At 44.5% G+C, this 26,073-nt stretch overlaps 2 protein-coding genes across 3 annotated transcripts in view; one reads left to right on the top strand and one right to left on the bottom strand.

Annotated features, from left to right (window-relative positions):
* LOC148519730 (uncharacterized) overlaps positions 1 to 1,270 on the top strand; it is a 43,129-nt gene extending 41,859 nt beyond the window's left edge. The window contains exon 14 of one of the 2 annotated variants that reach the window (XM_088476170.1): positions 22 to 1,270. In XM_088476170.1, the coding sequence (XP_088332296.1) occupies positions 22 to 159 (138 nt within the window). In that variant the 3' untranslated portion in view covers positions 160 to 1,270. The remainder of the gene's footprint in view (positions 1 to 21) is intronic. The other variant, XM_088476171.1, reaches the window with a different exon arrangement.
* Positions 1,271 to 2,016: 746 nt separating this feature from the next.
* TMC7 (transmembrane channel like 7) overlaps positions 2,017 to 26,073 on the bottom strand; it is an 87,491-nt gene continuing 63,434 nt past the window's right edge. Inside the window, exons 10-16 of the mRNA XM_088476169.1 lie at positions 21,781 to 21,898; positions 18,267 to 18,364; positions 7,139 to 7,322; positions 6,916 to 7,046; positions 6,678 to 6,833; positions 4,414 to 4,492; positions 2,017 to 3,005 (exon numbers count right to left, since the gene is read on the bottom strand). Of these exons, the coding sequence (XP_088332295.1) occupies positions 2,943 to 3,005; positions 4,414 to 4,492; positions 6,678 to 6,833; positions 6,916 to 7,046; positions 7,139 to 7,322; positions 18,267 to 18,364; positions 21,781 to 21,898 (829 nt within the window). The 3' untranslated portion in view covers positions 2,017 to 2,942. The remainder of the gene's footprint in view (positions 3,006 to 4,413; positions 4,493 to 6,677; positions 6,834 to 6,915; positions 7,047 to 7,138; positions 7,323 to 18,266; positions 18,365 to 21,780; positions 21,899 to 26,073) is intronic.

The raw sequence follows: 26,073 nt of genomic DNA, 5'->3' as shown, positions 1-26,073 counted from the left end.
TATTGCATTTTTATGACACAGGTGCTTTTGGATACTAATGTGGGAAAAGTGAACATAGACCAAAAGGATAAGTTTGGGAAGACAGCTTTACATTATGCCATCCAAAATGAAAATACCAAGACAATAAAACTACTCTTGGACAATGGCGCAAAACAGTAAATTCCAGATGAAAATTCCAAGACTGTTATGGATATTGCTCTGCGGAAGATGCAGTCAAAGTAAACATGAATTGTTAATACAGAATGAAAGCTCAGTTATATGGAATAATAATCTGGTGGGTAGTTGAACATAGAATTTGATGGCAGAAAAGACCCCACAGGGCTATTTTATGTGTCTCTTATTTCATTTTGCTTTCTGCACACCAAATGTTCTTCTTTCCTGCCATGTAACAGTGTGTATATACAATAAGGGGTAAGATGCTCCAAAAACACAGCCCTGTGGCGCAAGTGCTGCTTTGTGACATCATACGCCAATAGTTAGGTCATCGCGCTCCCTTTTAACAGTAAATTTATGGATTAGTGTGGTTAAATCAGCGCTGCCATATTGACAGTTTTTCTTCTGATGGGCGGAGCTGAGCAGATTTTGGCTGAATGTGGGCTAGGAGTGGTAACTGCACATGTTAAGTGACACCGACACCACCACCACCTACCAACCTGCTACATGCAGCAGTCTTGCCCAGGGTTTCTCTAAAACTGGCAAAGTTATTTTATTTGATTAACAAATGTAAAAAGATGGCTGAGGGTGTGTGCGTGAGCGTCTTCTGATTGGTCCTCCCACTTCCCTTTACAATACTCTAGTGCAGATTTAATACAAATGAAATGTCTATTTAATATAGAACTATACCTATACATGTACCTTTTTAAGAATGTGTAAGTTGTTTTTTTTTCCACACTTGACTGGATTTTGGTTTGACACTACTGCATGTACAACACAACCACTTAAACATTAAATACAGATTTTATTTCTTAACCACTGTTAAAATAAAACTCGTTTGGCAGACAGCTAAAATGGACATTCTCCCTTTAAAAAAAAAAAAAAAATCAGAATACGACAGGTACAAAGTATTCCCCAACAATCCTGTACAAATACAACCATGTTGTTAAGTGCTGTAATGGCTCATTTTATCGGACCTCTTGTGTTTGTGTTTATATTATGTCAGAAGTCACTAAACATATACTGAATAATGTGCTATTAAATTCTGAACAAATATGTAAAAATTTACATATAAGTATATAGGGTACATACTATTAGGTAGCTTAAATTGACCTAAATCAAAATAGAATAAAGTAGCATTGCCATCAGATGCTGTAAACAAAATGAAACAGACAATGTGACTGGTGTATAGATCTGTTCTATATCTCTGCTTAAAATGTTAAATATATACTTCCGACATGCTATCACACAGGAGGTTTTTAAGTTTACTCAACCTTTTATACATTGCTAGCTGTATTTACAATAGTGGAAGCCGGTAAGAAAATTCTGCAAGAAAACAAGTACAATTTAAAGGGAGATATATCAAACCTTCTAAAGAGGACGTGGGGTAGTTGCTCATATAGCAACCAATCAGCTTTCATGTTAGCCGAATGGCTGCTATGGGCAATTTCTCTGCCTGTCCGCTTTGGAAGGTTTGATACATCCCCCTTAGTGAGATAAACCCATGCTCTGGCAGCATTAATCCCACTCTGAAATACTAGAGGGTTTTTCACTAGCTGGTTTCTTCCCGAGTAATGGCAGCTATGAGTAGGACGTCACAAGTGGTATAGTGCTTAAAAACGACAAACATCTATAGTGTTTAGTTACAAAAATATATTGACAAAGAAGACTTCCTCAATGACAAATTTTCTTAAAAACTACCCTGGTGCCCCGTTTTGCCGGCGTGAGCACCATTATACTTATATTGATTGGCTCACCATACAAAATACAGAAGAATACATTAATTAGGGATGTGCAGGCTCGGTTCTACTCGGTTCCGTTCGGTTCTTTTTACCGAATCTTATTGGCTATCCAAAACTCGTGACAGCTGAAACCCAATAAGATCCGGTAAAAAGAACCGAACGGAACCGAGTAGAACCGAGCCTGCACATCCCTAACATTAATACTAAACATTTGCAATTTAAAATAAATAAACACATTTCTTTCTCATAGTATAGTTAATGCACTTCCACCAACAGATTTCCAAGCTCATTCCTCCATAGGGCTCGGCCATATAAAACATGTTACAGTGAGGTTTAACATAAAGATATTATTAAGAATAAAAGTGTCAGCATTAGTCTAGTCCAGTGGTTCCCAAACTGGGTGCTTCAGGTTGGTGGTCCAGTACCAAATAAAATGATTTTTAGTCAGTGTGATAGGCAAAACCAATGCTATATGCTGCTAATCAAAGAATATGCAGACAAAAAGAAGTGCAGCCAACATAACTGAACCTAATGGTGCATACACACGGTCAGATTTGTCAGATGAACTATTTTTGACTGCATTTAAATGAATGGAATCGTCCAAGTCTGACTGCAAACACATCAGATGTCAGATATCATTATCTGACCATCGGGAACGCGCATCGTTCAGGCATGTCAGATTTTCCTTCAGATATGAACGAATTTTTAAATAGTTATTGTTCAGATCTGAAGAAAAATCTGACCGTGTGTATGCACCATAAGGGTGACATACTGTATAAGCACAATTTATTTTATTTGCTGAATTTCTCAATAAGAAACTTCTGGCCCAGGGATGCCATGGGAACAATGCTGATACTAAGGGGCGCCGTGATTCGAAATAGTTTGGGAACCACTGGTCTAGCCAAATCTTGTGACCCCATGTAACTTGGGGGAGCAACGTTCTACAACAAGTGTAATAGACGTACATTAAGCTGGGAGAACAAAGTAACACTTCACATTGTGACATATTTGCTTTGGTTCAGTAGACATAGAACTGTACATGCCCTGTTAGATATAAATGGAGTGTGCTTCAGTCAGTTGTTTGATGAGGAACATTTTGTCTCTGCTCTCCTGAAAACAACAAGCATAGAACACATCTTAGCCAAATGTCATTGTACATTTACAGTCACTTGCTAGGACAGACATGGAATGAGCCAGTAATGGATAAAGAGTAAACATACTGATTTTCCAGTTCAGTAAAACAAGGTTATTCCCACGAACATAGAAACATTTCCTGCAATGTTCAGGTCAATGCCCCTTTCCATAACTGGTGGGTGGGCTATTTTATTAGACATTTAAGTGATCTAGTTCATGCCCAGATGTATGCATTGGCGCAGAGCACTTTGCACACATCACTTACATGAGTCGTAATTATGGAATATAATCAAATAAGATTTGTGCCATAAAAATTCAACCTTACTTAATTCTAAACAAAAAGTATGGTGGTCGCTCACATCAACTTAATGACATTGCACAGGTGCTCGTAAAGGGTGGGGTTTACACTGAGCTACAGAAAAAAAAGGGATTTTCCCTCCAGCACACTGCAGCAAAAACAAAAATACTTGAATCCTACATGATAATAAAAATTCAGAGGTATCGGTTTACATACATTTGCAAATATATGAATAAGCGCTGGGCCAAACGTCAAGGCTCCTCTATACCAGCGTCCCTAACATTATGGGGTTCACGTCTGAGACGCAGGGAACCCCAAAAGAATCCAGCCAAGGACCATCCCCAGGGCATCACACGAATAATGGAAAAAAGGGTGAAAGTGAAGTGTAAAGTATAGTTGTGTAAAGATAAATCAATAAGTGTTAATGGTAAGGGGTTAAAATGACATAAATAATAGACAAACAAATAGAAAGGTGATAAAAAATATCTATCACCTTTCTATTTGTTTGTCTATTATTTATGTCATTTTAACCCCTTACCATTAACACTTATTGATTTATCTTTACACAACTATACTTTACACTTCACTTTCACCCTTTTTTCCATTATTCGTGTGATGCCCTGGGGATGGTCCTTGGCTGGATTCTTTTGGGGTTCCCTGCGTCTCAGACGTGAACCCCATAATGTTAGGGACGCTGGTATAGAGGAGCCTTGACGTTTGGCCCAGCGCTTATTCATATATTTGCAAATGTATGTAAACCAATACCTCTGAATTTCTATTATCATGTAGGATTCAAGTATTTTTGTTTTTACTGCAGTGTGCTGGAGGGAAAATCCCTTTTTTTTCTGTAGCTTAATTCTAAACAGAATGATCAAGTATAAGGATTGGTGAAAGCCCTAATTTGCTTCAAGAAACCATGTAGTTGGATTTATGCAGCAGCGTTCATATCGGCTTTGTTTGTATAACACACCCCAAAAGGTTTTACAATGATTAGCCTGGACAGTATAAAGAATTATAATCCAGCAGATAAATGGTTTTACACCATCACTTTACTAGTAGCATGTGTCCATAATATCATATTCTTACCATGACCAGATGTTCCTGCAGCTGCTCCACCACCCTCTTGTGGGCGCCTACCAATGCGATGAAGTAGAACATAACCAGGCTGCAATAAGAAAGAATACTATCTGACCATTTACACTTCATGGGACCGATCTGACATAGCATTAGGGAAATAAGTAACTGTCAGTTATTGGGATTACGTCCAGCCTTGTTAAGGATTTAGGATCCTCGCCAGGCATGTTTGGCATTTTTACCCCACATATGACAGTTCAGTGTTACAACAAATCAGAGATCATATCCTCCACCTCAGAGACTGTGTCTACTGTACCTAATTACTGACCTGAAGGAGCCATTGCTGGAATTATCTTTCAGTAGACATGAAGGGTTGAGAATATATATATATATATCTATCTATCTATCTATCTTATACCAGGTTTTTAGCTGGACAATTTCTTCATGACTTGTGCTACATTTTGAGGCTAACATCATTCCTAGAAGCCAGCCAAACAGGGAAACATCCATACTTTATTTAATCATTTCTTACTAATTAGCAAAAACTAAACAAGACATCTTCAATTTAAAAAAAAAAAAAAAATTATTTTAAAATAAAAAGACACGAAGAGCATCTATAAAATATATATATATATATATATATTATATATATAACGTTGCTTCCTGACCTCTATGGGGGGTATTCAAGTGTGTTGCGCACCAGCGGCCACTAGATTGCGCCCAACGGAGCAATTCAATTGTTGCTCCGTTCGGGCACGCACAGCCTCTGCCACTGACAGCATAACATACAACTGTACCGTTTTAGCCGATATAGTACCATTTTTTTACGGTCTGTACCGGCAAACGCACTGTAACGGTTTGTACCGGGTTCCAGATTCCTTAGCAGCGCTGCAGGGATACGACTCCCGCAGTGCTGCTCACTGACAGGCGGCTCCCTACCCCCCCATCCCTCCGTGGCTCTCTGCAGGCTCTGTGTGTAGTGAGGCAGCTAGCGTTGGCGATTTACTCTTAGTGTGCACTTTGAAGTTCATCTCTATACATCTCTAGGGGCAGGCTGATTACCGTTGCTATGTAACACTACAGTAACCATCCAGCGCCCAGCTGGCCCCAAGTGATGTATTGAGATGAACTTCAAAGTGCACACTAACAGTATAACAGTAACCAGCCAAAGCCAGCTACCCCCAGCCACCAGTGTGCAGTCCACCATGGCCACACCCCTTTACCTGTGACCACGCCTCCTTACCGGGTTTTTACTGTGAAACATTGGAGTGTACTCGCAGCCTAGCCGCTGGCACTGACATGTCTGATCGCAGCCCCCCAAGCTGGGGAGCAGAAATGACCGAAAAAGTGACTCGTTTAAGCAATCAAATGGGACTTTTCGCGAGTGTGACAATGTCCTGTTAATTTGATGGGCTGCTAACTAGTAAAAGGAATAAATGGTGTAAGGATAAGAGTGGGTATTAAAACTGTCTTAAAGAATGACCTGTGTAAGTCCTTAACTTCAAGCCAATAAGGCCAAGATGAAATTAATTTTGAATCTGAATCTTCCATATGCAGATAAATCCTCTTAAACCAATCCGTAATAGGTGGAGGATGTGTGCTCTTCCAATATACTGGAATAACGGCTTTTCGGCATTAGTTTCATGTTTTATTATTTACTTTTTTGTATCTAGAAACGGGGCTAAGTGTGAGGTTAAAAGTCAGAAACCAGGTATCTCCGCTCCAACAAGTTCCTTTGAGCTATTAATAATTGTTTGGAGCCATGAATTCTTATTTGTGCTATTGTATGGACTTTAAACAGCAAAGTGACAGTACTTAAGGAGGGCTGGAAACGCCTGGTGCCATTTCCTTTGTAATGCATCAATGAGAAGACCAGGATATGACAAATACAAAGTTCTAGAAAGCCAGGTCACAGTCCATGCCAACTGTATTCTGCAGTGCAAGAGGCCCGGATTAGTCTGTAGGCAAGACCTAGCAAAACCTACAGGAGAGAGTAGTCCACTGAATTCCGACCACTGTCCAAGTGAAGTGGGCTTAGCCGTGAGGACGCAAATTGCAGGGGATTGTGGCAGTAAAGGCAGGGCTGTCCTCCTGTTCCCCCAATACAAACACACAGTTGCTTTTTAGACTTCAGGAGGAAAGATATAAACATTTTATATTATTTCATGCCATCAGGCCAAAAAACATATTTCAGGCTGAATAAGCATGCACATTATTATAGCTTTCATTTGTATTAATTACTAGAGTCACATTCTAAAACATTTTTGAAAACTTACCATGACAGCAGAAAAAATGGAACAGCAAAGGATTCTGATGCAATTACATAAATGGTCTTCTTTAGGCCTTCTGGAAACTGGTCCACAGTGCTTGGAATGATTTGCCAGGACGTGTTATAGTTCAGGAATGGACCACATGCTTTAGATGCAGGTATTCTGCAGATTGAATATTACATTGTTATTCTGCTGATAACATAGATGTGTACAGAGACCGGTCTAAAGGGAGAACCTTACTTACTGGGCAATTCCAATTCCCACAGGGACGCAAGCAAGGACGAGGCCAATCAGTAGTATCACTTGGAAGAAGAAATTGGAGCTAGAGGCACGAAAAGGCCTAGTAGCCGGTCTACAGTTTTCCATTAGAGTGATCTGAATAAATAAATACACATTTATTAATGGGTGCACTATAGAAAATTCTTCACCGGGATAGAAATAAGCTACTCGTATATTTAAAGCTTTACCTTTTTAATATAAAATATAATGAAGTACTTTAAAGCTGCTATGGCTGGAAGAAGTGGAGAATAAAAGGTTCCAATCCAGCAGATTGTCTGTCCATACACAATCTCCAATACATTCTGAGGGATCTCAAACTCCTGCTGGCCCCACCACTGAATTGGTTTCCATAAACAATAGGTGACCAACAACCTAAAGGACAGAGAACACTGGTTATTTGCAAAATCTGTTACACAAGAACCATTTGATGGCTTTGATTAGTCTTTAGACAAGTTCTGCCATATTAATCCATCTGTCCATATTTTCTAAATATCAATGTTTCCACCTTTTTGGGTAGAATCAAGCATTTTGACAGAATCACAACATGTATTGTTGAATCACGGTGGATACCACAAATCTATGAGGATCACATATGCAACTAATGCTGGGTACACACTACTAGATATTTTGTTCGATCAAACGACAAATGATATCGGTAGCGGATTGGTGGGTGTGCACACCCTATATGTCTGCAAACGACGTTGTTCAGACGGGTTGGGTATGAAATCCCATCTGTCGGGATGCCACTGGTCAGAATACAGACAGACAGCCAGAATCCCGACACCCATCGAGAACAGCGGTATTTTTCTAACCCCCTAACCCGAACCTCCCCTCCCTGCACCCTAAACCTAACACTCCCCCCCATAGTGCCTAAACCTAACCACCCCCCTCCCCGCACCCTAATCCTAACACTCCCTCCCCTGTGCCTAAACCTAACCACCCCCCTAGTGCCTAAACCTAACCTACCCGCACCGTAATCCTAACACTCCCCCGCCCCGGTGCCTAACCCTCCCCCCTAATACCTAACCCTAATCTCCCCCTAACACCCTGATACTTACCTTCTGGATGCCGGTGTCGGGATACTGGTGGCGCAGATATTCAGACCGTCGGCATCCTGCACGCCGGGATGCAGACTACATCCCGTTCAGACCATCAGGTCGGCTCTGCAGCACAGCCAATGGCGATATATCATGAAAATATATCAGTGCATCTGCATGTGAGTACGGGCAACCTGCCGCCCACCCATACAGTGGCTGCAGGCACCACCGACACTGCCATCACAACAGGGTGGGCAAATTTAAATGCCTGCCCAGTTGTGATGTCTGGCCCAACATATAGAGTGGCCAATTGGCAAGTGTGGTTAGCCTACCTAATCAGCCACTCGGTCAACACGACAGCCAGTCGGTTGCAATGTCTTTTAAGTATGTACCCAACTTTATGTGGTTAAATGAAAAGATTTAGATACAAGCGTAAGATATGTCTATCAGTTACATATTTCTAGTCAGCCCTCTAGCCTAAACTCCATTATATTGCTCAATTTATGAGGTTAGAGGAAGAATCCATTAGAAGACAGGGCGTCAATGACATGGCAATTGCAGTGCATCATGCACTTTACACACACACACAATCTAGAAGAGCCTGCAGTTCCGAATAGTTCCTTATTCAAAAGAAACATTTTGTTCCCTTCTTTACATCAGTTGTATGAGATTAGGGGCAAAGCTTAATCAAAGCCTGGTACTGGTAGCAATTTAAGTTCCGTGGATATGAATTGTCAGCCACCATATCGTCCAGGTACATATCGCTCTAGTGTGTACCCAGTTTAATAGTTCCAAGTTTTCCTTCCTTTAAGTTTTCAGCTAAATCACAGGGTTCAAATTCTAAGGGACAATCTATAGCCCCGTTAGGTGGACATAACGCAGAACAGCCACATATCCAAATAACAGGCTGCATGACAGGGTTTTTGCCCACACAGCTGTGTTATGTGTTGGAAGCCTGTGACCAGCTTTCCTGAAACCAGTGTCAGTCTTCCTCTTCGGACACTTAAAGAGAAGTAACATTCTGGACCTCCAGTGGTGTCCACCCAGTCTGTTCTATTCCACAGTTCTCCTAATAGAAAAGACATAGATAGGCTCTTCTGGAGATGATTAATACCCTTCTTTTATCAGAAGAGATTATGCTAGAGTCGGAAGAGCAAAATGTTTATTCAACCCGTTTTTATTTAATCTTGAATCTGAAATCCTTAAAACACTCGCCTCTGGGTGGACAAGTTCAAGATACCTTTAAGATCAGTCAAAAATGGCTTAGAACAAGTCGTCAAGTAGACGACTTGAAAATGATGAGATGTTGTCAACGATTTGCCTTGAACTCCCGGACAAACGATCTAGTGCATACACACTGTGAAATATACCAAATGATATATCTTGCATCGTTAACTATATAATGCAACCATATCGCCTGGTCGTTCGGTAGAGTTGTGTACCTACATGATCTGAGGGGAATCATTAACGAGATTGACAGATCTTCCTGCATGTAGAGAAGATCTGAAAATGCGACAAAAGACGCCGCGGGAGCGTGCATAGTGCGTACACACTTGACGATTTGAACAATTTGTCATTTGAATGAGTCAGAGTCTGCCAAATCGTTCAAAATATAGTCTACTGTGTAGAGGCTTTAAAAGTTACATATCTTCCAATCTGGGAAGGACATCAGTTTTACCAAAATGGCATGGAGGGACTGGCTAATTATGGAACACAGTATGTCTGTATTTGCTGGTAGTGGAGTGAATACTGAAAGAGCTCCGTAGAGATAGCTCCTCTTCGACACCAGGCTTCAGAAAGGATTTTTTTTTTTTGTCAAAGGAAACAATCAGTGATCTAAAAGTCAGTCAGTTATCCATGGATTCTCAAGAGGGTTTACTTTTCCTCTGCATGAAACTCATGGGGAAAAGGGGGAGTTATGTGCTTACCTGTTAAATCCTTTTCTTCAATTCCATGCTTTACACTGGGTATAGGTTGGTGAGTAGGAGTCTGGGCACCAAATAGTTAAAACTCTTTACCCATGAACCCCTGCTCCCTCACCCCTATGACCCGCCCCCTTGCCACAGGCCACTCAGTTAAGTTAGCAGGAAGAAAGAGAAGGAAGACCAGCTCACATACAGGTCCAAACACACAGCAGATGTGGACAGGAGAACCTGAAACAGAGCAACGCCCTGCAAGCCATGTGTGTCAGGGTGGGCGCCCTGTGTCCCCTATGGAATCGAAGAAAAGGATTTAACAGGTACAGTAAGCACATAAATATCCTTTTCTTCTTCCTCCATAGGGGACACAGGCTTTATGGTGGGACATCCCATAGCTAATCTCCTAAGGCAGGGGACACTCCTGAGCTGTGCTGAGAATTGTTCGCTCCAAAAGTCACAACAGGGAAGGCGAAGGTATCAAAGAAATAGAACTTCACAAAGGTATGGGCAGAGGACCACTTGGTGGTTTTACAAAGATGCTTCGCAGAGGCGCCATGTTGAACTGCTCAAGAAGTTCCCACCAAACGGGTAGAATGAGCCGTCACAACGGTCGGGATCAGAAGGTCTAACGTTGCATAAGTCTGGAGGATAGTCCAACGGAGCCATCTGGTCAAAGACTGTTTGACTTTCACAAACGGGAATGGCTGGCTGTTAAACAGGACAAGAAAGCATCTGTCCTATGAAGCTCTCTAGTCCAAACCACCTAAATCCGGAGGCTTCCTCCGATGTAAAATCCGTAACATGGAAAGAAGGGACCATGATCTCTTAACTGATGTGGAACCTGGAAACAACTTTAGGAAGGTAGGTTAATCATGTTCAAAGTACAGCCCTGTCCTGGAGGAAGAACAAAAATGGAGAGCGACAGAACACGCTGAAATTCGATACCCCCTAGGCAACGCCCTGGCAAGAAGAAGAGAGTCTTCAGGTAAGTTAATGAATATCCACTGTCCAGAGGCTCAAAGGGCGAAGACTGAAGAGCTCAAAGAAAGCTCACAGATAAATTCCAAGGAACCAGAAGCTGAAGAAATGGGAGGCTGTACCCGGAGGACACCCTGTAGGAAAGTCCGAACATCAGGCAACAGTGCAAACTGTCCCTGGAATAACACAGATAGGGTTGAAACATGTATCTTTAGAGAGGAAAGGTGGAGGACCAAATCCAGTCCAACCTGCAGGAAAGATAGGGAAAGTCGAAACGACTTGGGATGACAGCTCCCAGCTGAATACCAGAGTAAATCCTCCAAACCCGATGGTAAAATGTAGCCATAGAGGGTTTGGGGGCAATGAGCTTAGTATTAATGACCGAGCTGGAGAACCCCATAGCTCTCAGGATGAATGACTCAAAAACCACCCCGTCAAAGAGAGACGGCCAGAACCAGATAGACGCAAGGGCCCTGAGATAGAAGATCCGGTCGCAGTGGAAGACACAGAGGAGCGTTGATGGAGAGATCCTGAAGATCCGCATACCACGCCCTTTGCAGCCAATTGGGAGTCCCTAGGGTCTCTGTGCTGCCCTCCAAATTCAACCTGTGGAAGACCCGCAGAACCAAGGAGACTGGAGTGAAGATCTTACAAGAGAAGGAAGGCCCACCGAGCCGCCAAGTGTCCACCAGAAAAACCTGGTGCATGAGCAGAACCTCAGTAGCCGGAGATTGCACCGAGACGCTATCACATCAATGTCCGGCAAGCCCCAGTGAAGAACCAGGAGTTGAGAGACATCTGGAAACAGAGACCATTCACCCAAAAGAACATCCTGGTGACCTAGGAAGACTGCTTCCCAATTCTGCACTTCGGGGATGTAGACTACCTCCACATTGACGGAAGATGCCGTTCCGCCCAAAGGAGAATGCGACTGACCTCCTACCTGGCACCATGACTGTGAGTGCCCCCCTAATGGATTATGTAGGCAATAGCCGCCACATTGTCAGACTGTTCCTGGACTGGATAATGTTGGAGGAGAGGCAGAGCTAGATAGAGCTATACAGAGAGCTTTATAGACCGCTCGAAGCTCCAGAATGTTGATCAGTAGCTGGCTCTTCCTGAGCCGACCACTGACCCTGAAAAGTCTGATGACAGGACACCGCCCCTCACTCCTGAAGACTTGCAATGTTGGTGAGGAAGCCCCAGTCCTGAATCCAGGAGAGGTGTCCCCTAACCAGGTGAGACCCCTGGAGCCACCAGAAAGAGTGATGTGCCTACTGAAAGAGGACGATCGATCGTGACCTAAGCTGCAGATGGGACCTGTTCCACCGGGCCAGAAATTTCAACTGGAGAAGCCAGGAATGAAACTGGGCATACTTCCCCATGTCTAACGTGGAGACCAGAGAGCCTGGGATCTGCATGCAAGCGTGTACCAACATTCGGCGGAGACACAGAAAAAAGCGAATTTCGTCCTGTAAGTCCTGCACATTGTCTGCAGGAAGGACACCCGCTGAGTATTTTTATTTCTCTTTTTTTTTTAAATTATTATTATCGGTAACGCATTCGTGAGCCTAGAGAAGGCCCACTGTGACACGAAAGAGTTCCCCTTCAGAGACAGGGGACCAGGACAATGATTCTGGAGGCCAAAGGGGAGCAAATAAAGTCTCCCAGAGCTTTAGCTGCTCCTCTGAGAATTTGGGAAACCTGCTAACATATATGGGACTCAAACATGGGCTGTGCAGGTCCAAAGACAGGAACGCTACCCCAGAGCGACTAGTCAGCTAGGTTGTTAGGCATTATTTGTGGTCTGTACACTATGAAAAAACACCAGAAACCATCCACCCATGCTGGGGTTGCCCAGGTGGACTCCACCCCAAACTGTGGCAACGGGCCAGGCACCTGTCCCATAAGAGGGCCCAAAGAGAAGGAACTTCCTAATCTAGAAGTTAGAGGGTCTGGTGCAGACAGTTAAAGTATTTGGGCACGACCTGGAGACTGTCCAGTCCAACTGTGGACCACAAGAACTCTCTCTAAAAACAGAGGAGCCTCTAGGCTCCTAGAGCCCAGGACAATGTGCCAGGAATGCAGCCAGAGGACTCCCTGACCACAACAGCAGAAGTCAGAATCTAAGAGGTTAATACTCCTATCAGAACTAGGTAGTAGCCTGTCTGTCCCACAGACAAAACATTGCCCTAGAACTGAGACCATCCTATAGGACATCTGCCCAGCAGCCGCTAGCCCTGCACGAATGCAAGGGATGTGCACTAGAACCGAAAGGACCAGGGGCCTGCTCTATTTAGAATTACAGAAATATCCGTACAAGGGCCTCAACCTTTTAAAGAAATGGAGCCAAGGCGCAGACTCACAATTGGTCAGGCCTAGAACTGTCTGGCTTGGAAGGCCTGTGCTGAGTTATGTCCTCGCTGGTTAACATGTGCCACTCCCGTGCTGAGTAAGTGAAGGAGTGTTGCACTTACCTGGCTGTATGGAAGGTGTGAAACCCTGTAGAATGGAGACCTGCGCATTAGCCCACCAGACCACAGAAGGCTCTAACTGGGTCGGCTGCAAATTGGTTAGTTAACATGCACATTACCTGTAATTAGACGCCTCTGCTAGCTTCCTTGACTGCCCTGGTCGGAGGAACCTTCATGCAGCGCTGCTATGAAACACCTGGCACCAAGATTGTATTCTATGCCATTGTGCTTCGAACCCTGAGACCAACGGAATGTCCAAACTCAGGCCTGCGGAGAAAGTACACAGAGGCCTCTAGAAAAAGGTTCAACAGCTACGTAACACAGAAGCACCAACCTCCCCAGGTGCCTCAACCTTGGAGGCCAAATGCAGTCCAAGTGTATCCCCCACACAAAAGATATAAAAACAGTGATGTGTAGATTACGGGATTGTACTGTGAATGAGAAGCGCCACAAATAGAGAAATAAGTGGAGCTATAAAGAAAAGACTCAGGTCATACCGATGCTAACAAAGTTCTCAATGACTGAGACATTAACGGCCCCATCACTGTTACCTATAGTACAGTGCCATCTTGTTTCACTAATGGTTTATTTAGTTAATTATAAACATATCTACATCATACAATATATGCACATATATACACATTCACATCCCCCACCAGGACATAATAAAACTGCACACATTTCAAGGCACAGACCAATGGGCAATAATAGTGCTCAACAAACCAGCCTTAATAGAGCAGGAAGGAGTTAAATGTATACCAGACTAACTATAGTGAGATATACATGGAGACAGGAGCCCAACTACTCTCCAGAGATGTGCTGAGGCATGCATTGTGTAAATGGCTGCCCAGCATTTCTCAATAGTAGGGGACAGAGAGTGGGAGAGTAAACACACTGGGACAGGCTGGCTGCTGTGAGCGAGTTTACCCAGGTGCGGGGGGAGGGGTCAACAGGAAGCCTGACTCCCCCCTCTGGTATGGACCCCAGGGACATGGCCCTCACCGCTGCCAGCGGCGTCCTGTTACCCGGTGCCCTGGTGGTCTAGTGTGTGGAATGGAGACGTCCAGAACCCACACTAACAGTAACGCAGGTAGTCTCCACAGTGGCGGCGTTAAGCCACGAACATGCGGTTCTCTGCAAGCAGGGAGCCGTGCTTACCCTCCACCATCAACATCTGACTGTGGGCTACGGGCGGTGGTGTACATGTCTGCACCCGGAGTCCCGCGGCAAAGGTAACCGACCTAGTCGCCGGTGCAGCCGCCACCAGTCCAGGGGTTGTTGGAGCGGCAGTGACTATATCCTATAGGACACCCTGCACTGCCTGCTCTAGTTAAAAAAAAAAAGTAAAGTAAACTGAAATAAAGTTACAGGGACCACTAAACAGCAGCTCCCACAACATGGCGCCTCCAGCTCGGCACCAAACTTAAAGCCCCCAGCGGGTCATAGGGGTGAGGGAGCAGGGGCTCATTGGTAAAGAGTTTTAACTATTTGGTGCCCAGACTCCTACTCACCAACCTATACCCAGCAAAAAGCCTGTGTCCCTTATGGAGGAAGAATTAATGGTGTTTACTTTCAAAGTACAATTTCATTCAAGGACTTTGCAGAATGAGATCCATCAAAGAGGTCTATGTCCAATATACACATAGCTAATTCATTCATCAAGCTATCACCTCAGACACTATACTCTTTCCTATAGTGGCTGAGGAAGGACAACCTCAACAAGGGCCATCCCTTCACCATCTGGTACTGCACCATAGTAACAAGTTACAAACTTACAGCTTGAACTCAGAGCAGTAGCAAACACTCTGATAAGGCCACAGTTTTTCCTGAAAGGCAAGGGAATCTGAATTCAGTGAGACAATGTCACAGCTATGGTGAACATATCATCAAAGGGCTAGAGGAGCAATGAAAAATCATCCAAGACTCTGCAATGAGTTGAAAGGTATTTTCCACCAATTTCTGCAGTGCTTTTCCTGGGGGTGAAGCAGGCAAGGCATTCTTTCAGAGCAATGGTCTCTGCATCCAGAACATTTCCTTCAGTTTGTGGAAAGGTGGGATCAGCCAGATTGTGATAGAATTGTCTCTTGGCTAAACCACAAGATGGATCTATTTTGCTCAAGAACCAGGGATCCTAAAGCATTCCTGGGGGATGCTATAGAGGTCCATTGAAATTATTGGTTGATATACCTGTTCTCACGATATCTCTGCTATCCCCAGTACAGAAGAACGCCTCTAAAGAATGATCCATTTATACAACAGATTTACTTGGCTGCCTTTAACAACATTGCTATTGAGGCCATGATCTGTAGAGAAAGAAGTCTATCTGAGACAGTCATTCAGACCATACTTAAATCCAGGAAGTCGGTATCTACAAAAAAGTACTAAAGGTTGTGTAAACCATATTTCCTGATGTGAAAAGAAAGCTTTCCGTTCTGCTTTTAATTTGGAGCATCTCTTGTCATTTTTACAGAATGGTATTAATATTGGTTTGAGAAAGAGTTGTCTTAATGTCCGAATCTCTGCACTTTATTTTGGATGTCCAGACATTCTTACAGGGAGTCCTTCACGTTCAACCTTATATCTCTCTGATTGGGACTCAAATTTGGTCATCTTGGACTTGCAACCTCCTCTTTCGAGCATAAATTCTTTACATGGAACACGGTATTCCTTCTGGCTTTCTCTTCAGCGAGAGGAGTTTCTGAATTGGGTCTCTGTCTCACAGATCACCATTTCTTTTTTTTCCCACACAAGATGGTGTCCAATTTCCACTTGTATCATAAAAATGTTCTCTCTATGGCAAAATGGATCTTCGGAAAGTGATGAGCTCTTCAGTGTTAGATGTGGTCAGAACTTTGAAGATCTTTCTAGATAGAATTCATGCTTGCAAAAGACAGATGATCTTCTTTATGAAGAGATGTTGGTCAGCATAAAAGCAAAACATTGCTAGATGGTTTTGAGCCGATTCAACAGGCTTATATGAACACAGGGAAGCCAGTTCCTGAGAATAATAAGGCTCACTCTACCAGATCGCTGAGAACTTCTTGGGCTGTCTGGCATGGGCCCACAGTTGAGCAACCATGTTGGACAGCCAACTTTTCCTCAGTCCATATTTTCAAAAATGTTACTGCTTCAATATTTTTGCCTACAAAGAAGCTAGGAAGGTTTTGTATACATTAAGTCTAAACATATATTCCCCTAGGGCAGGGATGGGGAACATCCTGCCAGGGGACTGTATAAGGCCCTCAGAATCATTTGTTCTGGCCCTCTGAGCCTTTTTCTGCTAGCCTTATCTGTCTAGAAGGGTGCTTAAAATGGCACACTGCAGCCAGAATCTATGCAGCAGTGCCACCTGGAGCGTCTTTAGGACACTTCAGATGGTCACACCGCTGCCCTTGATGCTCCGGGCATTGCTGTAATCACTGGCAATTGTGGCACTACCCCCGTGTGACATCATGCAGAGGGGGCATGGCCTGCACCGGGCCCGCAAATAATGTTATATATATCAAAATGGCCCTCGGCAGAAAAAAGGTTCCCCACCCCTGCCCTAGGGCATGCTTTAGAATGACTCAAAAGTAGGAGAAGCAAGAAAAGAGAGAGGACTTTTGTATTTATAGTAAATCCATTTCCCTGATTTCTTTTGGCGGTCACTGCGGTTCCATCCTCTTTATGTTCTGTTTCTAATGTTTATATTTTCTACGAGTAAGTTATACTCCATTGGTTGATTAATTTACCCCATCCTAAGCGGCTTTATTCATTATTAACTGAAAGTCCATTAACAGGGGAAATTGAGGGGAGGAGCTTCTGAAACTGTGCAGTTAAGTGCCAAGTGCTCTGCTCCTGAAGAGCTTTCATACCCCCACTGTAGTAGTGTCCCCAAAACGAATCCGAGGGATGGTTATAAGTTATAACATAAATCCAAAAATTCTCTGAATAAATGTGGGACATTCTTTACAGTAAGTTTATAAATGGGACTACAACCTCTGAGTGTTTATCTGCGTAGTCACCAGCTTAATAACTAGTAACATTATGTATATAACTAAGCTGCAATGTATAACTGATGGGAGACTGATCCTCATACAGTGTACTCTAGCATGAAGGTGAAAACAATGTCGTTTTTAATTAGTAAAGTGCAGTTGCAATCAAGGTCGTAACTAGCGATGTGCGACCTGTGCTTCCTCACAGAGCGCAGGGCCCTAAGGGCGGTACCATCGCTGCCCCACAGCACCTGCACGTGGCTTGCAGGGTGCCTGGAATGGCACCCGGTAGCGTTAGTGCAGAGTTGCCCAGGAAGCTCTGGGCAAGCACCCTGCAGAGTTGCCCAGAGCGTACTTGGGACGCTCTGGGCAGTTCTCTGCTTCCCAGAGAGGGTGGCCATTCCCCCTAGGTGTGATGTCACTGGTTAGGGGGTGGGGCCGGCATAGGGCGCAATGCAGCCCTATTTAGCTGGTTTTAGAATGTAATCATCTTTTTATAACTCGTAGCTTGTTCATTACCTAAACAGGTTTTGCAAATCTATTGCATTATCCAAACAGAAATACATTAGTTTCTGTATAGCCACAATAGAGGCAGACATACTATTTCACTTTCTGATCTGACCAATATGTTTCTTTATTAGGTAGCTCATTCCATTGCCTAACACAGCGGTTCTCAACCCACAAGTTTTCCCAACAATGATGTTTTGAGGAGTTCTGTCTGTGAGAGGCACGTGGGATATTTACTGATCCAGCAAAATAGATAAACTCACTTGTGTATGATTAAAGAAATCCACAAAACATGACCTGTTGGTGGTATCTGAGGGCTGGAGTTGAGAACCACTGGCCTAACATCAATGTTTCTTTTCAGATCGGCATATGCCCCTTGTCACATAAATCCAATACTGTTCCCACCCAAATAATACAGTAAACTTACTTCCTTGGGAATTCAATAAAAATTGTTATTGCCACAATTATTATAAAGTCAAATATCATAAGCTTGTACATTTCTTGTCCCACTCGTGATTCCCAGCACTGTAAAAACACAATATTTGGTAATAGTAAAAAGAAAATTAAATACACACACACTTACAGTATATATTTATATTACACACACATGCAAGAGACTGAGATAGACTGAGGCACAGGGGAAGATGTATCAAACAGTGTAAAAAGTCCACAAACCCCCCATAAAAAGTAGAATTTTCTTAAATTTTTTTTAAACTCTGGATTTTGAATGCTGCCATATACACTGAAGTACCAAAAGTCATGGGATAGGTGCCTAGTAGTATCCTGTAGGACGCCCTCCATGAAGGGCTGCAAATGGTCATCAAGGAATGCAACACAGCAGTTACTAGTCAATGACCTGCTCAAGCAGACCAGCGGATCCATCCCATTTAAGGTGAATGCACCACGAACCATCATGGAACCACCACCACCCTCAGGGCCTGATTAAGGAGGGGGGGGGGGGGGGAGTTTCGGGGCGGTCACCCTGGGGTTCCCTCAAACATACCTATCGACAGGGAAGCCAGGGGCACAGGTGGACTGCTGCCTGCGCTGCTGCATGATCAGCAGGGTGCAGGCAGATACCTGTAAGGGGACAGTCGGGGGGAACCACATCGCTCAGTAACTTTATTGAACCGGCGGTGGCCGGTGCAATAAAGTTTTTTCTGTTTAATCGATGCAGCATGTGTGACATCATGCAGCTCTGCACCTGTTGTAAGAGAGCAGGCAGCTGAGGAACTGTGCTGCATGGAGCAGCCAGAAAACAAAAATGGTAAGTGTGGGGGATGGACGCTGGAGAGGTACTGGGGTGGGAGAAGCACTGTGCCGAAGAAACAGAAGGGGTCTGTGAGGGGGTCCACCATGGGGGCACTGTGGTCATATTGGAGGGAGACAAGGTAATGGGACAATTTATTTGAGAAGGCCCACACAACTTAGTTGCCCCGGGGCCCCCACAAGACTTAATCCGGTTCTGACCAGCCCGCATGGTGCCTTGTTGAAAACTGCGGTCCATGGTCTCATGGTGTCAGCGCCACACCCGAACCCTACCATCAGCCTGAAGCAACTGGAACCGTGGCTCATCGGACAACATCACATTTCCAGTCCTCCAGGGTCCAATTAGTGACGTCACAAGCCCAGATGAGGCACTGTGTCCGGTGTCGTAGTGTTAAAAGGGGCACTCTGGGGAATCTTCTGCTCCTATATCCCATGGAAGCTGAAGAACGCTGCACTGACCTGCTGGATATGCATCTGGTTACCTCCCGCATTGAATGTGGCTGGAATTTGCATCAGTGTCGCTTCTCTGTTAACATGAACAATTCTGGCCAGATGCCGCTGTGCACAATCACTAAGTACCCATGGTCGCCCACTGCGCTGTCCACGATGGGTGGTAATGCCTTCCATGAGGAGCACACGTGGACATTGTAGATCGAGGAATGTTAAATGTCCAAACAACTTTGGAAAAAGAATGTCCCATTAATCGGGCACCCACTATCATGCCCCGTTCGAACTCCGATAATTCACATCGCTTTGCCATGAGCAGCCTAGCTGGTGTTCAAACTGTCTTAAGAAATGTCAGATTACAACTGATGCAGGTTTGGGCATTTCCAAAATGTCACAATATGGTGGCACCAGCTGCCATTACCTTTACATACCACTATCCCATGACTAGGGCCTGCTTTTGGGGTGTTCGACCAGTGCGGTTGAACAGAGGTGCAAGCCCATAGAGGGCGCACCGCTCCCAACCATCCTAATTTCAGAGGGACAGTCCCATTTTTCGGACACTGTACCGCTGTTCCACCAGTGGGCCGAAGTTTCCCGTTGGAGGTTGTGGACCCCCACCACCGCAACTGCGCGGCGGTGCCGGATTCCGGAGAAGCTGAATGGATGCCGCACACATACGCGCGCCATCCATTCAGTGCAGAGAGAGGGCTGGGGGACGCCCAGTTACTACCAAAGTGCTGGGCTTGCCCCCAGCCTGACGTTAAATGGGAGGCATGCTATATGGGCACGCCCCCAAATAGTGACATTTAGGGAGTGTGGTCAAGGGTATTTAGGCCATGCCCTCTTTTCGGCCACGCATGGTTAAAGGACTCCCCCTTCCCATTCGGCACAGGGCGCTGCTCCTCCTGGAGACGGCCCTGCCCATGACTTTTGACACTTGTGTATATTGTATTTATTCAAAAGCATATATATATTTTTAGGTTTATATATGAACATAGTATATATATATATATATATATATATATACATATACATACACACACATACATACATACATACATATATACACACACACACGCACATATATTTATATGTTCTTTAATTGTGATTGGAGTTACACTCCTTACATATAGCAATATTTGTTTCAAACCTTGACATATGTGTTAGCCCTGGGAGTGAAGTAATAAACTTTCCAGGTATTTCTGTTCTTTATCTATCTGCATTCATAAATAAATTGTATTCCACACCATCTCATTGATCTTTCTAAATATTGATCTCTCATTACCTTATTGATTGAGTATATGATTAGATCTCCAATCTGATTAAGGGACCTATGTATTAATAATCGCAGAACTACCAAGATTATTAGAATTTTCATTTTTAATGAAATTATCCTTGCTATGTACTAAGTGAAACTTGCAGGGACAGTGGTAGCGATAAGTGCTCTACCTGCGAGTTGCATCCCTTGCATTTTAGAATGGTCTTTGACACTTGCAAGAGACTCCTCAGGGGGAATCAGACATTGCGCATGCGCACAGTGTAAGTTACCGCCACAGGCCGGGTGATGCTGGAGAGATATTGGGAGACCTCTCTCCTGCTTTGTAAGCCGTCATAGGCTTAAAGCCGTTTATATCATCTGAAGATGGTGTAATCTAAAGGGGCGAGAATCAGAAAAGCTTCACCTTTCAGAGTTTGGTGCAGAGGGTCAGATCGTAGTCCCCATTAATAATAATGGGGATTGCGGTATGCATCATATTGACCTTCTGCAAGAGATTTCTGTGAATCTCCTGCAAAACACTATTAGTACATAGCAACAAATCATAAAATTATGCAAAAACTGCAAGTTTCTACACAATTGTATGAAAAAAAAAGCTTGATAAATAAGCCCCTGAATCTTGATACTCATATTCAGAACCCGCAATCAGAATAGGGTTCGTACATTGTGGGTTTAATCACATTATAGTAGGGTCTTTGGTCCAGTGCCAGATAAATAAATCTCTCTTAGGGAATATAGACTATGAGCTCCACTAAGGCAGGAGCTGATATGAGTGACTGATATGTTCTCTGTAAAGCTCCGCATAATATGTGTGCGCTATATAAATAACTGTTAATAAATAATAATAATAATGAAAACGTCCTTTCCAAAATAGATTAATCAACATAATTCTGTAGCAGTGATCATTATTTAGGTAAAAAATAATCATCAGCGGGAAGAGCTGGCTTACCGGGTAGTCTGTATAGTTGTACCCACAAGGCTGGCAGCTCTGGTTTGAGCATGACGTGATTTTAGTCCATAAAGAGATAAGCAGTATAGCAATGCTAGCCAGCCGTACAAACACACACCTAGAAGACAGTATTTCAGATCAAGGAACTACATTTACAGGGAAACAAAACTGTATATTTCTGCTTACAGAGGTACTGTATTTCCTTCTATATAGTAAACAACTATCACAAAATGTGATTTCATTATTTTGTCTAAAGCTGGGTACACACTGACAGATACATTGGCCGATCAATTGATCGGCCAATGTATCTGCTGCTGGTCGGGCAGTGTGTACCCGCGATATGTCGGTGAATGTCGGCGTACACCAACATATATCGCTTGGCTGTGTTGCACAGCCGATGGACAAACATATCTGTCCATCGGCAGGTGTGTACGGTCGGTCGGCAGACCGCCCGTACACACACAGGGGCAGCCGCGAGCAGGGGGGCGGGACACGCCCCCTGGTCGCCAGGACCTGTGGGCAGGCACAGATGATGGTTGTTCAGTGTGTACGAACAACCATCATCTGCAGATATATCTGTATAGTGTGTACCCAGCAATACACTCAGGGGGTCATTCAGACCCGCTCGCGAGCAGCAGTAGACTCGCAAGCGGGTCGATGTTCCCCACTGCGCATGCGCACAACGGAGGGAGCTCCGTCGTGCACATGCGCGAGACCCGGGGAGCAACGGGCTTTCCATCGCTCCGGGTCTCGCACCAAAGGGGGCGTGCTGTCGATGTTGCTTGACAGCACACCCCCTTGGGTGGGCGTGCCGGGGGCGTGCCTGCCAGACGGAGGCGTTCCCATGGGAACGCCTACCGTCTGAAGCCGGCCCCACTGACATCACTAGTGATGTCAGTGGGAGTGATTTTGGCTCTGACAGAGCCAAAATCACTCCAGGGCTTGTGGCAGGGAGACCCTACCGCAGGGTCTCCGTCGCAAGTCCGATGGTCGCAATGGTCAAGACCATCGCGATCATCTTTTTGGCCGCTCGCATATTCTGTGGGTGGTCACCCACAGCTATACGAGCGGCCAGGAGGCCGCTCCATTTTCATGGAGGAGGGCCCTGATTCAGAGCGAGCGATCTGGTCAGAGCGTCCGTCTCTGAATCAGGCCCTCAGTCAGTATCAAAAAGAAAACTTTGCCACAGTGCAATCTTTTTTTTCAAATTAGCTTATCTACAGATAACAGAGCAGGGAGCTGGATAAACAGAACATAAAAAGCATCCCTTGTAGTCATGCTTCGACATTTAATAAGTTAAATTTGTGATCACAATTCTGATTATTTTGTTTTCAAGTGATCATCAGTAATCACTTACTAATGGATTAAGTTATGGTCAATTTGAATGGAGTGATACAGATCTAATTACATTGAGATTTCCTAAATAGGAGGGCTGATTGAAAAGTAATGAGACTACTTCTGTTTTTCCGTCCCATAGATAGACGTGGCAACGCTATGCTGGTTACTGTGAAGCACATACACCGATGTGTCTGAACCTGCGGAGATCTTCGTACATTTTGTCATGGCGGATGAGGAAGACAGGTTGTAGTCAGGGTGCCGGCGGTCGAAATCGTAACACTGAAAGCCCGGCATGGGGCAAAAGATAGGCGTCTAAATACCGACACCTATCATTAGCCCGACGCCAAAATCCCGACGCTCGGCATACCGAACGTAGGTACGAACGTGGGAAAGCCGGGCGTCGGGAGCTCTTCGCTGCGGGGGGGGGGGGGGTAGATTTAAGGACTCCCGGGGGGACTTAGGGTTAGGCACGTCCCTGCGAGGGTTAGGGTTAGGCTAGAGGAAGGGGGGGGTTAGGAACCACCGGGGGGAGGTTAGAGTTAGGCACCCCCCAGGGAGGGTTAGGTTTAGGGTGCGGGGAGGGAGGGATAGGTCTAGGCACCCCTGGGGGGAGGTTAGGGCTAGGCGCCACTATGGGAGGGTTGGGGGGGGGGGGGAGGGGAGAGGGGAGTGTTTGGGTACTTACCTACCCTAGTCGGGATCTTCATCTGCCGGCCTTCCGGCGTCGGGATTTCGTCTGCCGGGCTTACATCCGGCGGTGTTACATACACATTCTGAGGAAGATGTGTCTGAGATTACGTCAGAGATGTGTGATTGAATTTTGTGTTAAACTTGGAAAAAGCAAAAATTGAACTCATGAAAAGTTCCGGCAAGCATACGGTGGAAAACAATTTGATGTGCTGCAGGATTATCGGTGGTGGAAGCACTTCAAAGAGGGTAATACACAGGTGACTGACTAAATGCGTTCTGGGAGACCATCCACCGCGGTTACGAATGTCAACTTTGCCAAAGCTGCAGAGAAGTTGCAAAATGACAGAAGGATAACTTTACGCAAACTTTCAGCTTTACTTGGCACCTCATTTGAACGGTTCAGCATATTGTGACAAAGGAACTGAAAATGCATCGCGTGTGTGTCAGGTGGGTACCCAGAAATCTCACAGAAGAGCAGATGCGACGACAAGCTGAATCGTGCAAGAACACTGTTCGAATGTTGGAGAGGATACACGATTCCCTGACATGAATTGTGACGTATCGTGGATTTGTCATTATGAACTGGAATCAAAAAACAACAGTCCCAGTGTATGGAAACACGCAAATTCGCCTCTGCCCAAAAAATTACGTGAGAGTCTTTCGGCGTGTAAAGTCATGCTACTGCTGTTCTTTGATGCATGATCCTACAGCATTGGGTTCCCCGTGGACAGACAATTTATGGTGACTACTATGCAAACGTCCCGAAAACCCATTTGTGTGGAGCCATGAGGAAGAAAAGACCACATTTGCTGAAGAAACAGTGGTCTTTGCTCCAAGACATTGCCCGACCACATGTTGCTGCTGTTGCATTGGCAGCACTGACTGAAATTAATGGGACAGCACTGGAACACCCTCCATATAGCAGAGACTTAGCGCCCTGTGATTATAGGGCATTCCCAACCCTGAAAAAACAAATGTGCAGAAAGAAGTTCTCAACAGATGATGAAGTGAAAAATGCCACAGCTGCAACACTAAGTGATGTCACAAAACAGTCTACCGCACGTCTTTGAAATGTAAAGATGTGCGGGTTCGGATTTACTCGGATATGTTCGTATCTCAAAAACTGCATTTTATTGGCTATCGGCTATCACGTGTTTTGGATAGCCAATACAATAAATCCCAACTTGCTATAATTTTGGCGAAAAGAACCGTGTAAATCCGAGTAAAACCAAACCCGCTCATCTCTACTGAAATGTTGAAATGCTGCAAAACATGTACTGAATGTGAAAGACGCTACTTTGAAAGAAAAATGTTCAGACCCTGTGGAGTCATCGGATTCTGAATAAAAAAATCAGTCTCATTACTTTTCAATCAGGTCTCATTGCCTTTAAAGCCACTGTAAGAGGGGAGAAACGTGTCAAGGAACAGAGTGGACTGCTTTCAACCCCACCATATGTGCTCAGAGTTGGATCTTTTACTTCTGGCTGCCAGTGGCATCCTCCGACAACATCCACCAGTACATGTGCTTGTTGGAGGTGGCTCCAGCAATACACACTGAGCCCGCATCCACCGGTTCACCTTCCCCACCAGCAGGCACTCTCTGCTGCGGTGAGCACTAACAGCAGCCGGACTTTCCTTATCCCTCCTGTGCCCTGGTCGGGAGCCGCTGGAGCGGCGCGACCACATTATATACACACACTCCCACATACAAGTCGGGAGCCGCTGAAGCGGTGTGACCTGTGGATCCCCTGGACTTTTTGATCCCACCGGGACAAGGGAGACGCAAGATTGTGGATTTGGTCAGGAGATCCTCTGCTCTATTACACCCGGGACCAGCTCTGCGAATGCACATAGCATATACATTGGGGAACCGCTTCTGGATATTGGGCTCTGTATGGTGACTATACATAATAGACTGTTATCGTTTGTAGTCCTTATATACATTATTGTGACTACTACCCTTTAGATACAGGGATTAATGACTCAGATTTGTTTCCAACATCCGATTGAGAGCTATTCATGATATATTGTGTCTGAGCTTTAATGAATGTGTCAGTTTTTAGTTACATTTTTGCACACTGAAAACAGTCTAGAGTTTTCTAATGTGTGATGATTATACATGTTCTTAAAGTTGAACTGCAGTTCATTTATCTATATGTTCAATAAATGTATATGTTTTATTATTCACAGCCTTGGGATTTGTGTATTGACACTAGCGCAGACACCTTTTTTCCGTTTTTATATATTTTTGTGAGGGTATTCTGC

The sequence above is a fragment of the Taudactylus pleione genome, unplaced genomic scaffold, assembly GCF_031769625.1.
Source record: "Taudactylus pleione unplaced genomic scaffold, aTauple2 ptg000184l, whole genome shotgun sequence".
Classification (NCBI taxonomy): Eukaryota; Metazoa; Chordata; class Amphibia; order Anura; family Myobatrachidae; genus Taudactylus; species Taudactylus pleione.
This window is presented reverse-complemented; position numbering and strand designations above follow the sequence as displayed.